Source organism: Coturnix japonica, chromosome 4 (genome assembly GCF_054131305.1).
Source record: "Coturnix japonica strain WE chromosome 4, WE-NBRP24, whole genome shotgun sequence".
Classification (NCBI taxonomy): domain Eukaryota; kingdom Metazoa; phylum Chordata; class Aves; order Galliformes; family Phasianidae; genus Coturnix; species Coturnix japonica.
In genome coordinates this window covers 27,923,391-27,936,217 of record NC_140666.1, presented here as the reverse complement: position 1 = coordinate 27,936,217, position 12,827 = coordinate 27,923,391, and the positions used below count along the sequence as shown (strand labels likewise).

The window sequence follows — 12,827 nt, the reverse complement described above, 5'->3', positions numbered from 1 at the left end:
ACTTCCTTACTCTGCACTAAAGCAGAATTCATGTCTGTGCAGTGCTCACTTTTAAGTAAGAAATAAACAGGGTTTTAAACAGCCTGCTCAGATGCCTTTTCCATGAAGCAAAGCAGAATTAAAGATATCCACAATCTTTCAGAACTCCAGAAAGCAACAAGTTAAGACATTTATTAAAATGCATCATACAAAGCTTCAAGTGAGCAACAGATCCAAAATAGGGATATAACTTCATATAATGCTCCTTGCAGTACAGCACTTCCAAGCATCAGACTTATTTTAGCAAAACCTTCACTTTGAGACTTTGTATTGCACAGAACACAGAAGCAGTTCTTGCAGCAGTCTTAAACATTACAGAAATCATCTGTCCTATTAAACATCATCTGATAAGCTCAAGGACATCTACAGGCAAGCTACACAGGCATATAAATCCATTGTCTCATAACCCCACGTGGAAGCAGGCACAAGACTAGACAAATGACCAGCATCTTTTTTCCCTTACACAAAAGTTGATGAGCAGACTGATTACGTTACTTCCACCCCTTATTGTTTAAGCCAGTTTGTATAACATACAGTCCTCAAAACAAAGACAGCAGTATTCAACCATTTCCTAAAAGCAGTGCTGAAGACACACAGTACATAGACTTGCAGTACACAAACTCTGATTTCACATGCATAAAAGCCAAAACCAAACCACTGTTCACTTGTCTTTAAATAAGAAAGAAGTTAATACAGCAATGATGAAAGGCATGCTTCTTTTTGTTTTTTTTCACCTATGTCTTATGTTAAAAAGCAAAGATTCTTTTACACAAGGTACCAATCATTGGAAATTGAAGCACATTTCTGCATCGCATAGCTTGACTTCCTTTATGTTTAACTAAAAGAAAAACCCTTTCACCCTCTTGCATCAGGTGTTTCTAAAAAGAGACACCAAAATACCTGAAATAAGCAGAGATATTTTAGTCTATTTTTAAGGTAAAAAAAATAAAAATAAAAATAAAAATAGTAAATAAAAGCTCCTATGTGTGTACAGTGTGTTGACCTTGGTCCACTATTTACAAATTTCTTAATCAATTTTCACTGCCAAGCTTGACCAAAGGACAAATCCTGAAGGAAAGAACAAACTTCCCCCTCTTGTTGCAAGATGACAACATAAAGTTAATTTCAGAGCAACAAAAACTCTCATGATGTATTTAGGAAAGATAGGGTAGGGAAATAGAAGATTCTGAAAACATGTGAGGAATTTACACCAGAGTTTGTATGTTATTAAATTCTCATTTGTCAGTGAAAATTAAAATCAAAACAAAACACATCTTCAACTAAAGCTTTATTCGTTCTTCTGCTTATGGACCAGAAAATCAACACTCAACACGCTTACAAAAAGCCTCCTGCTTGCTGGCTGCAGCACACAACAAGATGCTGGCAGTCCATTCCATGCCCAGCTACTAAATACTGACAGCTAATCAAACCAGAATTGCCTTTTCAGCTCTTCAGCACAACTCCCAACACTCGCCAGCTTCACCTCTCAAGACTGTGTTCCTTATGCTCATTTGGTAAATTCCAAATGGGCACGTGCTTGATTGTTTCCTTTTTCTCTGCTTTGGTCTAAAACAGCTTACCTGACTACACTTTAAGTACCCAAGGAAATGATGTGATAGTTCTATTTTACATATGCACCTACTAATGAAAGCATTACTTCTCATCAGCAAACAAGGTAATTCCCCAGGTAAGCATCACAGTTATTCTTGATAACGTTTTGTACTGAGTGTGATACAACCATTACTTCTGAAAAACAATGTTTGCTTCTTATAGTTACTTTAAAAAAAAAAGCCTCCCAAAATAAGTCCTCCTAAACACTGAACCACCACCTGCCATAGCCATGTTTAACTGGAAGCAGAATAAGAAAAAAAAATTGCAAGGGAAGATTTCACATCTTCAATTCTTTCTAGAGAACTACTTAATAAGAGGCCCTAAATATTCTTTAAAATTTGATAAATTCAGTAAATGAACACAACTTTGGGTAGTTACTCCTCTTTCAGGTTAAACAAGGCTAACTGGAATGAACAGTTTTCTTAGTCAATCATAAATATAAAAGCTTAACATATCCTTTCTCCCCTTTTCCCAACTATGTGACCATTCTCTGTCACTCACGTTGGCTGTGGTAACTGCTGGACTCTGGCTAAAATGTCCATAACAGCAGAAATTTATCCCATACAAAAGAAAGCAGCTCAAAAATGTAGCTAACTAGAAGGCGATGCAACCCCCACCTCCTGGTGGCAGCATGAGTTACACTAACTCACCTCATCCTTGGAGCTGGATATCTCCAGGAAAGGGCACAAGTGCCTTGTGTATTGCAACTAAGTATTGAGGCTACCGAGAATGTTAATTGGGTTTTCTTGTTCCCTATGTCTCCTTTCTGTCTGCTGAGCGTCAAGGTGAGCTGACTCCCTAAGGGAAGTCGGTTCCAGAAGGTTTGGAACCACTGGAGCCAGGAAAAGGGGAAAAAGGACAAGAGCATGCTGCCAGAAAGCAAAGGACAAAGAGACAATGTCACTACTCCCTTCGGCACCAGCAGACTGTTTGAACCATTCAGCTTATCTAATCTCACCTTCAGAGTGGATCTTTCTCACATCTAAAAGATGCTAGAATAAACAACACCCTCAAGTCTAAATAAAGAAATAACACCAAGCTGCCTACGGTCAGACAAGAGGAAAACCAACTTACCTATGCCTACAACATCAATAAGGACATTCCTTAATTAATTTAAATTTACTTTATTTCTCCTATGGTGGCACCTAAGGCACTGTCCTTCAGCTTTTTCACTGTTTCTTCCATTACAGAGCAGAGATGCTGAGGCTCAAGTCTCAGTGAGGGGAAAGCAGACCTGTTTGCTTCCAGAAGGGAGCCACAAAGGCTTGCCCTATACTGTCTTAAATCGCTATTCTCAGCTAATAGAGATTTAAAACAAACAAACACAGAGAAAGCTTTTAGCTCGCTTTTAAAGCAATCAGAAGGCATGCAAGAACTGAAAAAGTGACCTATTTATTTACATTTGAAGACTGCTTCAGCTGACCTTAGAAAGTGACTAATCACTACTTCAGTGCAACACCTTCAGGTTAAAGAAATAAGAAGCCTAAAATCTATAGACCAGTCTGCTGCTTTTTCTAAAAGCAATCCTGAACGTAGAATAGTTATTCTAACACTGTTTTATAAGAACCTGAAAGAGGTTGCCCTCAAACATGTTCTCACATATATTCATGTTGCAGCAGATTCCAACATTGAAGACATGCTGGCACACACCTTAAAAGAGGCACAGCATAAACACTGTTCATGCTCCAGTTTACTTAGAGGTAGTGCTTGATCTAGAGATCGTTTACAAGCAAAGCAGAGAGTTGCCCCCTCTGTTCCTCCCCCACTCCAGAGCATTCTCTCCTGCCTGCAAACCAGGGCTATGTGACCCACTAATGCAGAAGATAACAAAAAAATTATAAAGTGGAAAAGCAATTAGAACAGGAAGGTAAGGTTATATAACCTTAAGTGAAAAGAGTCCATTATTCTTCAGGGAACATCAAATGTCTTACATATCAACAAAATTCCATACATACCTGTTCTGCAGCAGCCTAGTCACTCTGTTCACACAGCTGACACTTCTGTCTCTCAGAGATTTTCTAATCCTTTCATCTAATTTGGTACAAGAGAAATCATTTCCAAGCTGTACATCACTAGTGTTTCTCGCTCTTTCTATTTGTCCCCCTGCACCATTTGTAGCTTTTGATGTACCCCCACACATTTTCTTTCACTTCAAATCCTTTTGCAAGAAGCTGAAGAGATCCAGCCTCGAGCAGATTTCTTCACTATAGATCAACCATTAACGATGATAACTCCTATCAGATTTCTTCCCTACATAAGAATACAATCCAGTGATTTCTTGTTGGTGGAAGAGGAGTCAAATACATGCCATTCGTGAAGAAATACAGCTGTAGCCACAGTACCGCTGCAGTTATTCCAGACAGAAGAGCAGACACTACTTCCAAGTTTCAGAAGCCATTCTCTTCTTGCTGTGTTAGTTTCCTACCAAGCCTGGCACAAAGCTGCAGCAGATACAACAGCTAATATTGACTTAAACTGTGTTTGTTTCCTGGTATGTGATTAGGTAGCTGGCAATTATGTAGTCACAAGACCAAACCATATGGCCTCTTAAAAAAAAGCATAGTTGCTTTTGCAGTGACTCGCCCTTCGTTGCAAGGTTGTTCTAACACTGGCTACAACACCCTGTTAATGGCTCTCATGTGAGCAAGTGTCATCTGACAACTCCTAGCAACCTCATATAGCTCAGGAGCAAATAAGAGTCTGTCATCATCACCATATGGTTTATTGGGGGGGAAGGGAAGGGGGGGGTTGGAAACCATGACCAAAAAACACTAGCATACTAGCTGATCTGCACTATAATGGTTTTACTTTCAAGGACAAATGACATTTACACTTGAACAAGAATTTCAAAGTACAGTTTTGAAAAGCTTTTAGAAAGAAGGGAAAACAAGTTTGTCACAGATATTGTCCGTTTATGAGAACTTATAGTCACAGGCCTATTAAAACAATTCAGTGGCAGCATTGGTGAGAAGCAGCTAATAAAACACTTCTGACAAAGATGATATAAAATTTTAAACAGACCAATGGAATTTGGTTCAAGTTCATGTAATTCTGCTGGAGAACCGAGTCCTCTTTCCCCACCACTGCTCTTAAAAAAATAATTAAAACACATCCATACAACTGCTAGTAACTCCGCTTACACAGCTTTTTTCCCCAATCAGTAGAGTTTTAGACACTTCATAAGATGACAGCCAAGGAGCTATTCTTCTAAATTAAAAAAGGAAATGAATCTTGCTAATGGTCACTCAGAAATACAGCAGGAGAGTTGGACAAGATATCAAAACCCAGCAGTACATGCTACCTGCTGAATAGCACAGCATCCTCCTTAAAGGCATTTTATAAGCTCCGTAAACCACAACCTCTAGAACTTGGACAAAAGACAAGTGGTCAGCTAGAGCACAGTAACACTGAACACCATGCGCAGACACAGGAGAAAGCCTGAAGCAGTAAAAAACGAAAACAAAACAGTTCAAATTACACGAGTACACACACAGACCCCCAAGATCCACACATGAGGGAAACAAGCATAGAGTTCCAAAACATCCAGTTAAATCCCAGTGCCAGAGAATAGAAATAGGACATAAAGAAGCCCCCTAAAATGCTACAAGTCCCCCTGTGAGCTATACAAGAAGATTCCATCTGTTCTCCTGAAATACTTAGGGAATTATGACTGGAAATCTAAGGAACAGTTTCTAAAACATAAAACCACAAATCCATATTGTGAAAGTATCTCAACTCTAAGGAGCGGATACTACAGAAAATGGAAGAAGACACCCTGCAGTCCTGAAAGTTACTCTCTGAGAAGCAGAGTCAAATCATTTTCCCTTTTCTAGGCAGTGTGACAGCACATCACCTGTTCTGTTTGTAGGTCATTTCCTGTCCTTCATCACAGCTCTTACAGAGTTGTCTATGTTATTTAAATCCATTCCCTGTAAGGAGATCTGAGATGAGGCACGGAAAGAGGAAATATATATGATGGAAGTTACTTAATTAAGGATTTTCTGTAGAAGTTACAGTTGTCCACTAAAATCTAAATACTGTTTTCAAATCTAATACACAACACAGTTTTGTTTTCCAGATATCTTTTAACAAATGTAGGAAAACAGAAAGTTTGCATCATACCTGCTGTTTGAGTGAGAATTTCATTTCATGAGTCATACATAGCAAAACTGATACACACAAATGCCCACAATTCAGACATTCGGGATGAGTGCCAGAATATATTTGTAAGTAAAGTGAAATTGATTTTGGACTGCTTAAAGATGAATTTCCCTCTTTAAGACTATTTAATAGATTACATAGATGTATTTTCCCTTTTTCTCTCCCAAGAAAGCTCCTCCATGCTGCTCCTCTTTGTTTTACAGCCTTGGAAGAGCTGCACCGATGCCACACTGCATTCGTTTTCCACAATCATTTAAAGTAGTCCTAATATGGTAAAGCACTGTTTAACCTTAGCTGAACCGCCTTGTTCCAGCATGATACATACTTACTAGTTTCATACAAGTTAGGCTGGATATATTGCAGATTAGTCATGCAACAAGTGAAGGAACATGTCATTTGTAGCACTTCCCTCACCTCAAGTTTTCCTATAGAAAGAGTTGTGGTACAGTTCTCAATATTAGATCACTGCCCACAGATGTTACCTATTCAGAAGAACAATTCTATATGCTACGGTATGAAAAAGAAAACAACACAGGGTGTATTTGTTCACTGCAAACAGAGCTGTCTGAACTATCCGCTCACTGTCAGAGAATACACTGAATTTTTGGTTGGAATCATTTTTCACCATCTTCATCAAAAAGCAGTATCAGCACATACACATAAGACACACATCTGATAGAAGCTAACAAGCAGTTCCATGCCAAGTTAAAGTCACCATAAACTGCACACATCAGCTTTTCCACAACCAATGAGAAGAGCCTACTAAAGCAGCATTTCACAACTCGGCCAATTATCATAAGTTTGGATTCACTGTTCAGAGGCTTATCTGTAAGTCAAAAGTCTGGGAGCCACCATGCAATGCCTCAATGATAATGTTAAATAAAACAGGAAAAGAAAAACAAAAATAAAAACACATAAAACAAAGTTCCCAAGAACAACATGCCTGAAGTAGCACCATAACCAGCACAAGACAATGTTTTGAGTTGCTAGCCCCCAAAATACAACGCAAAAAGAGCGCAAGGGTATTATTAGGGATAACTGTAACCCCAATAGCTTTCTAGCAGCTAGGAGATCTCAGTTTGTCCAAATTAAGTCACATTCTGCAAAAGTAGTTTTATAGCAGTAATCTCAATGATGGTAAAGAACCAAAGGCTCACTTGTCCACAGAACATTCTTCAGGCTTTTTCTGCTTTTAGCACTTTTTTCCTGCTTCAGGGAGCAGCTCCCAGGTGTTGCTGGAGCCAAAGAGGCCATGCCAAGCAGCAGCAGCCTGGCAGGAGCAAGCAGTGCAGGTTCCAGCCCTCTGTCAGGCACAGGCCACCCGCCTCCTGCTGCCTCAGCGCCAGGTCTGGCCTAACGCAGCACTCACATGTCCCTTGCTCCAGCAGCACCATGTGACTGGGTCGGCATCCAGGAACAGAGCTACTAAGTGCAGACACTGCCAAGGCATGTTGGGCAGCTGCCTCAGCCAGAACACGAGACATGCACTAGTCTCTTAACCTACCAGTGTTACTGCCTATGCTTTCACCCTCCTTTTAACAGAGAGAAGGAGAACTGAATGTTGCACATTTTGGGTAAAAATTTTGCAGCAATGCAAGGCAAAAAATAATTCATAATGCTGAACCAGCTCATGTAGCATTTCAGTACTATGTGAAAGTACGGGCTGATCTCAGCCCAATCATCTACTCAGGCAGGCAGGCCCACACAGACACCATCACCACAGCTCCAGGCAGCATCCTGAGGCACTGGCTTGGTTGCCTGCTCCTTCCTCCTCTTCTCAAAACTCTGATTTGTTTTCTTTCTTTATTTATTTTTTTCAAGTCCATGTGCTGCTTTCAAACACATGCTCAAAGCAGTAGGTTTAGTAGATGAAAGTGAAAGCTATTAAGAAACAATATTGTTTATTAGAAAGAAGTAAATACATCCTCATGCCATCTGATACAGGAAGATATGAACAACATTGTTTGCATTGTTTAGCATTCAAAAAATGCTACCAGTTTGCCAAGAAAAAGGAGAACTGCTCTGAGAGCAATGCCTCCTATGATATTATGCTGGCCTGCAATACCACAGGAGGCTGCTGGTCGCATGGCAGTAGAGGCTGAACCTTCCCACCGTGATTCTGTTCCATGTTATTGTTGTGCAACAACAGATGGCAGCAGAGGGGTAGTCTGACTAAATGGTGTCTGACATGGAAGTGCGTATGGAGCAAAACTGTGCCAGTGAACCCCTCCATACAGAAAAAAAAGGCACACACTGATGTTGCTGAACACATATAGAGACCAAACAGTGGGTGTGAGCACAATGAGGTGGTGAGTGGTGAATTCAGTAATGGCAGCAGTGGCTCACCTCTGCTAGTACAGACTTCAATGAGAGTGGCATACAGACTGTTGGTCATTGCTGTCAAAAATGCATAGCCAACGGTAGTGCCCTCTCTGAAAAAATAGTGTTCCATAGCTGGGAACCTGCTCTATCAAATAGTGTTGTGCAACTGTTGTAGTTTCAATGGGAATATATTCCAAACATTACTTTCAGAGCCATCAGTTTATCTTTTTGGTAAGAACTCCAGCACTTGGAACTCAAAGTAGCTAAAAACACCTGCATATCAAACTGAATAGAATATAGTTTAGTAACAAACTTTATCATCAAATTTACAAGTAAAAAAAGGTCTTGACATTTTTCATTTGGATAGGTTTTTTTTCCCTCTGTTTTTTAATATCCAGTACTGTGGTTTTACAAACTCTACTTTTGTATTTTATTAACACCTGTGACATATAAACCTTAAGATAACAAATGTGGCACTCCAGCACAGCTGAGCTGAAGCAGCTCAAATCAGTCAGCTAGCAAAACATCACTGAGTTCTTTGTAAACAGTTACAGCCAGCTGTTGTAAGAGCAAGATGAGATGTTTCTTTACTCTTTTGGAAAATAAAAAGAGAATCAAGAGGCAACTGAAAAGTTAGCCTGCAATAATGGGAATGAGAATGAATAAAGTATGAATATTTATGGAAAATGTACTGATTTACGCAGCTGGCAGGAATATGGGAAAGAACACAAGCACAAAAAGCCATACATGATCATCCAAAAGTTGCTATAGCATGAACAGCAAAGTCCATCGTCTCTCCATAGATGAATGCCAGGAAATCCTGACTTAGATTGAATGAAGTGATAACACAGATGGATATAACGTCAGCTCCGGCGTTTTTCATTAGTTATGGCCAAAAATATTGTGTTTTTTCTTTGTTCTTGTTGTTATGACCATTTGTCTATTCCATCCAAAACACTTTCCTTAACCCTCAATTGCAGATGGTACTGAAAGTAGTTTTCCAGCACTGAATCCTGAAAGCCACATGTATGTATTTATTTTTATGTTTCACTACAAAGGAAAGAAGCCACGTCTTAGAACTCTATACAAGTTCAAGGTAGTTATATCACTCATAATTTAGCACCTTCTTGAGAGAGACAAAACCAAACAAACCACAGGTTAGCCACAGCCTGGCATGGCAAATGCAGACTTACTGCAAGACACTATCCAACAGACTTACATTTTGTTTACTACACCAATTGCATAGGATTTTGAATGTATAAATAGTCATTAAGTTATGAAATAACCTCTTGCTTAAAGTAGGCCAACCACTCTAAATACTCGCATAGATTCCTGAACATTTTATCCAATATAATGGTATTACATTAAAAGTTTATGCAGTCAGGTTTACAAGTATAAGCTGTTTATGCCCAGAAACATGCTAAAATACAGTGTCTGTCAATCATTAAATATATAGATCAAAAGCAAAACACACAGAAAAGAGCCACATTCAACCACGCTGTGTAATAGGAACACTTCACATTTGGTAATAGAAACAACCTAAAACTTCTAAAACATCAACAAACTCACTTAACAATTGCCTATTTACCTAAATCAGAAACCATTCTCCTTAAGAGCAAGTAAGAATTGCTCAAGGTCCATCAGTGATCCTCAGTGCAACACTGCATAAGCAAGTACTCTATAATATAACTTTCTCCTGAGATTAAACGTACAAGAGCAGGCTCACAAGGAACCTTAACCACTAAAGATTCAGGACAACAGAAAGACAGACAGAAAGACCCATAGAATTCTCACTTTTTTCCAGTCAAAACAGGGCCAGAAATCAGACCAAGAGATCAGGCAAATGCAGTGTCAGCTGGGTATATACATTTGCAGAGGTCACTGCCAAAAAAAAAACAAACCCAAACCAGCAATCACTCATAACCACTATGAGATCCAATATTCTCTTCCCACGTTCCACTCCACTGCCAATCTAACCCTGAACTCATTGGCCAGTTCAGCTACAGGTAGCAATTTTATGAAGTTATCACATGCCACCTTAAAATGACAGAGAAGCCTAGATTTAGATACTCTATTCTTGTACTGCCATTCAAAACTACTCCCAAACATATTCCTATCTGTAAAACTTCTCATTTGAAATACTCAAGTCATCACATGTCATTCACTCACTCTCAAACTCGGAATCACATGTGAAACTGTTTGGTGCTCAGTAAGTACAGACAGATGTTATAAATGGTATCCTGACAGAGAGAGTTAATTTTTCCAGCTCTTTAGCTTGATGCTATTTAGAAACTCATTTAATGGGTGGTAAGGCAGATGCCAACACTCCTGAATCTGTTTGAGCTGACTACCACGTGAGAGCAACCTTCCTCCAGGGTAAAAGTCAACATCCAGTAAAGGCTTAGATGCATGCTATCAGCCAAGTGAACCAAAGTGGTTACCAGTTCCCAGGTCTTTATTACAGCCATCTCAACACAGCTGAAGACCAGAACATATAAGCCCTTAATAGCTATTTCTGCATGAAGTCTGATAGCTTAACACAAAGCGCTGCAGGAAGTGGTTATATCACCAACCTTTACATAGACAAGACTAAGAAGGGCTCCAACACTCTCTATCCTATCAACACTGCTGTGAAAGTGATAAGTATTCAGTGAATAACTCTAGCATGAAAGAAAGTGACATCATCCCAGACCACTGCAGTCTGTTTGCCAAGAGACCCTTAACACACACAGACTCAACTCTGCTGCTGCTGAACAGCAAGGAAAAGGCAAGGAAAGACGACAGATATAAGCACTCCATTCAGTAATGGTTGAATGAGTTTATATGGCCACTTACAGAAACAAAGAAAACAGACGATCTGTGTGACCATAGGCTCATCCACAAGTTGCAGACTTTAAAAAATTTCCATAACTGTCTTTATTCAGAATTTAATATAACATTGTGATGTGAATGTTCTAAGCACTGTCTGATCTGGAAGTGATCCACTTTTAATGAAAGAACCTACTTAGAACTATGTATTCAACAGCCTCTAAGTCAATCTCTTGAGGATTTCTTTCAGAAGCCATTAACTGGTGTAGTCTGCCCAAATTTCCTGCATTGCTAAAGTTTGTCATTCACACACCCAGCCCCTCAAGTCAAGCAGCTTCTGCTGTCAGATAACGTTCAGATTCGGAATTCAGTGCAAACACTTACAGAAATCCAAAGCACCAAACTTGTTCAAGCCACTGTTTTCTTTCATAAGTCAGTACACTTACCACTAGTAGAAGCTAGGAGATGTTACGTAAGAAACATTCTGACTTCATCATAAAATGTACTTTAGTAAAGCATTTAGAATTATTATTTTTACTTACTGGGAAGTGCTAATATCCAACTCAGCCCTTTAACACCTCTATTGGACAATGAAATAAATACTGACCATTTGTTTTCATAATATACCTAATTTCATTAGCACATCTGAAACTTCCCTGAGCACCTCAGAGGAGAAAAATCGAACCACATGACTTTTAGATAAGAACAAACTGCAGAGACAGCTTCATACTGATTCAGTAATTGAATGACATACACGTATCTCGAGTTTCACTTCAGCACAATTCATGGAAACAAAACCATGAATCAGTTTTAACCACAGTAAATGTTATTTAAAACTCTCATGTCTATTAATCACTGCAATTCTAACCACCTCCCCACCATTCAGGATGTGTGTTGACCAGCAAAACAGAAATATTTTGGCAGTAGTCATGAGAAAGCACCAGTACTTGCCCTAATCAGGTCAGGAAAGACAGACCTATAACCAAACTCCCTAAGCCAGCCCTCTTGATGCCTCAGATGGATGCTTCACCTTGCAGCCTGTGCTAAAGCTTGTCTTGTGACCTCAGTCTTGTATATAAAGTAAGACACCGCTACAAATATTTGCAAAGCTGATGCATGCGAATAGGGCAAATGGAGCCCTGGAAGAAAGGCAGTGAGAACTGTCAGCATGGGGAGAAAGCCAAATGGAGAAGAACCTGAGTCTGAAGGTTAAGAAAACTTGGGGGCAGAATGCACATAGAAGTGGTTCAGAACAGGCAATATCACCACATCCAGGCTGGTTAACCACTCTGGTGGTAATCAGATACTTCATCATAAGCAAGTGCTTGCAAAGGGACACACCAGCCAGATTCAGTGCCCTCACACATGAAATGCCCAATTCAAAGTCCTCCTTTTCTCACATACTGTACTCACAAGAACCTTTACATGGCAAAGAGTGAAAATCAGGATAACATAAGAACATTCTTCTTACAGCACTCTGTCCAAGTGGCATTCAAGATGATGCCGCTCTCCTAATCAAGGGTGCACTTAGTAGAACCAACTGTTGGTGAATACAGAACAGAACATGCAGCTCTGAAGCTCATCATGAGCCATCCCTGCATGCTGCTCAAACACAAAGTAGATTACAGATGAAAGCAAAACGTGGTCAGCATCACAGGGAATATCAGCTTCTACTAACCCAAGGAATTCTTTCTGGAAAAAAATAGAAAGGTCTGAACAGCTTCAGCAGAAATATCAGAAGAAGAGATACATTGCTTTTGTGGAAACAATTACTCCATTTTCTGGCCCACTCAACCCCACCTATTTTGTCACATCTGATCTCACAGGACTTTCAGCAGGCTGTCACTGCTCAGACCAGAATCACAATGAGATGTTGCTACTACAAA

The 12,827-nt window shown here is 39.6% G+C and overlaps 1 protein-coding gene across 4 annotated transcripts in view; it reads right to left on the bottom strand.

Moving 5' to 3' along the window:
• FNIP2 (folliculin interacting protein 2) overlaps window positions 1-12,827 on the bottom strand; it is a 42,950-nt gene that overhangs the window by 25,672 nt on the left and 4,451 nt on the right. Inside the window, exon 1 of one of the 4 annotated variants that reach the window (XM_015860891.3) lies at window positions 3,606-4,243. The exons of 2 other annotated variants lie outside the window; for them this stretch is intronic. In XM_015860891.3, the coding sequence (XP_015716377.1) occupies window positions 3,606-3,790 (185 nt within the window). In that variant the 5' untranslated portion in view covers window positions 3,791-4,243. Of the gene's footprint in view, window positions 1-3,605; window positions 4,244-12,827 lie in introns of those variants that run through there. One more of the 4 variants, XM_015860894.3, reaches the window with a different exon arrangement.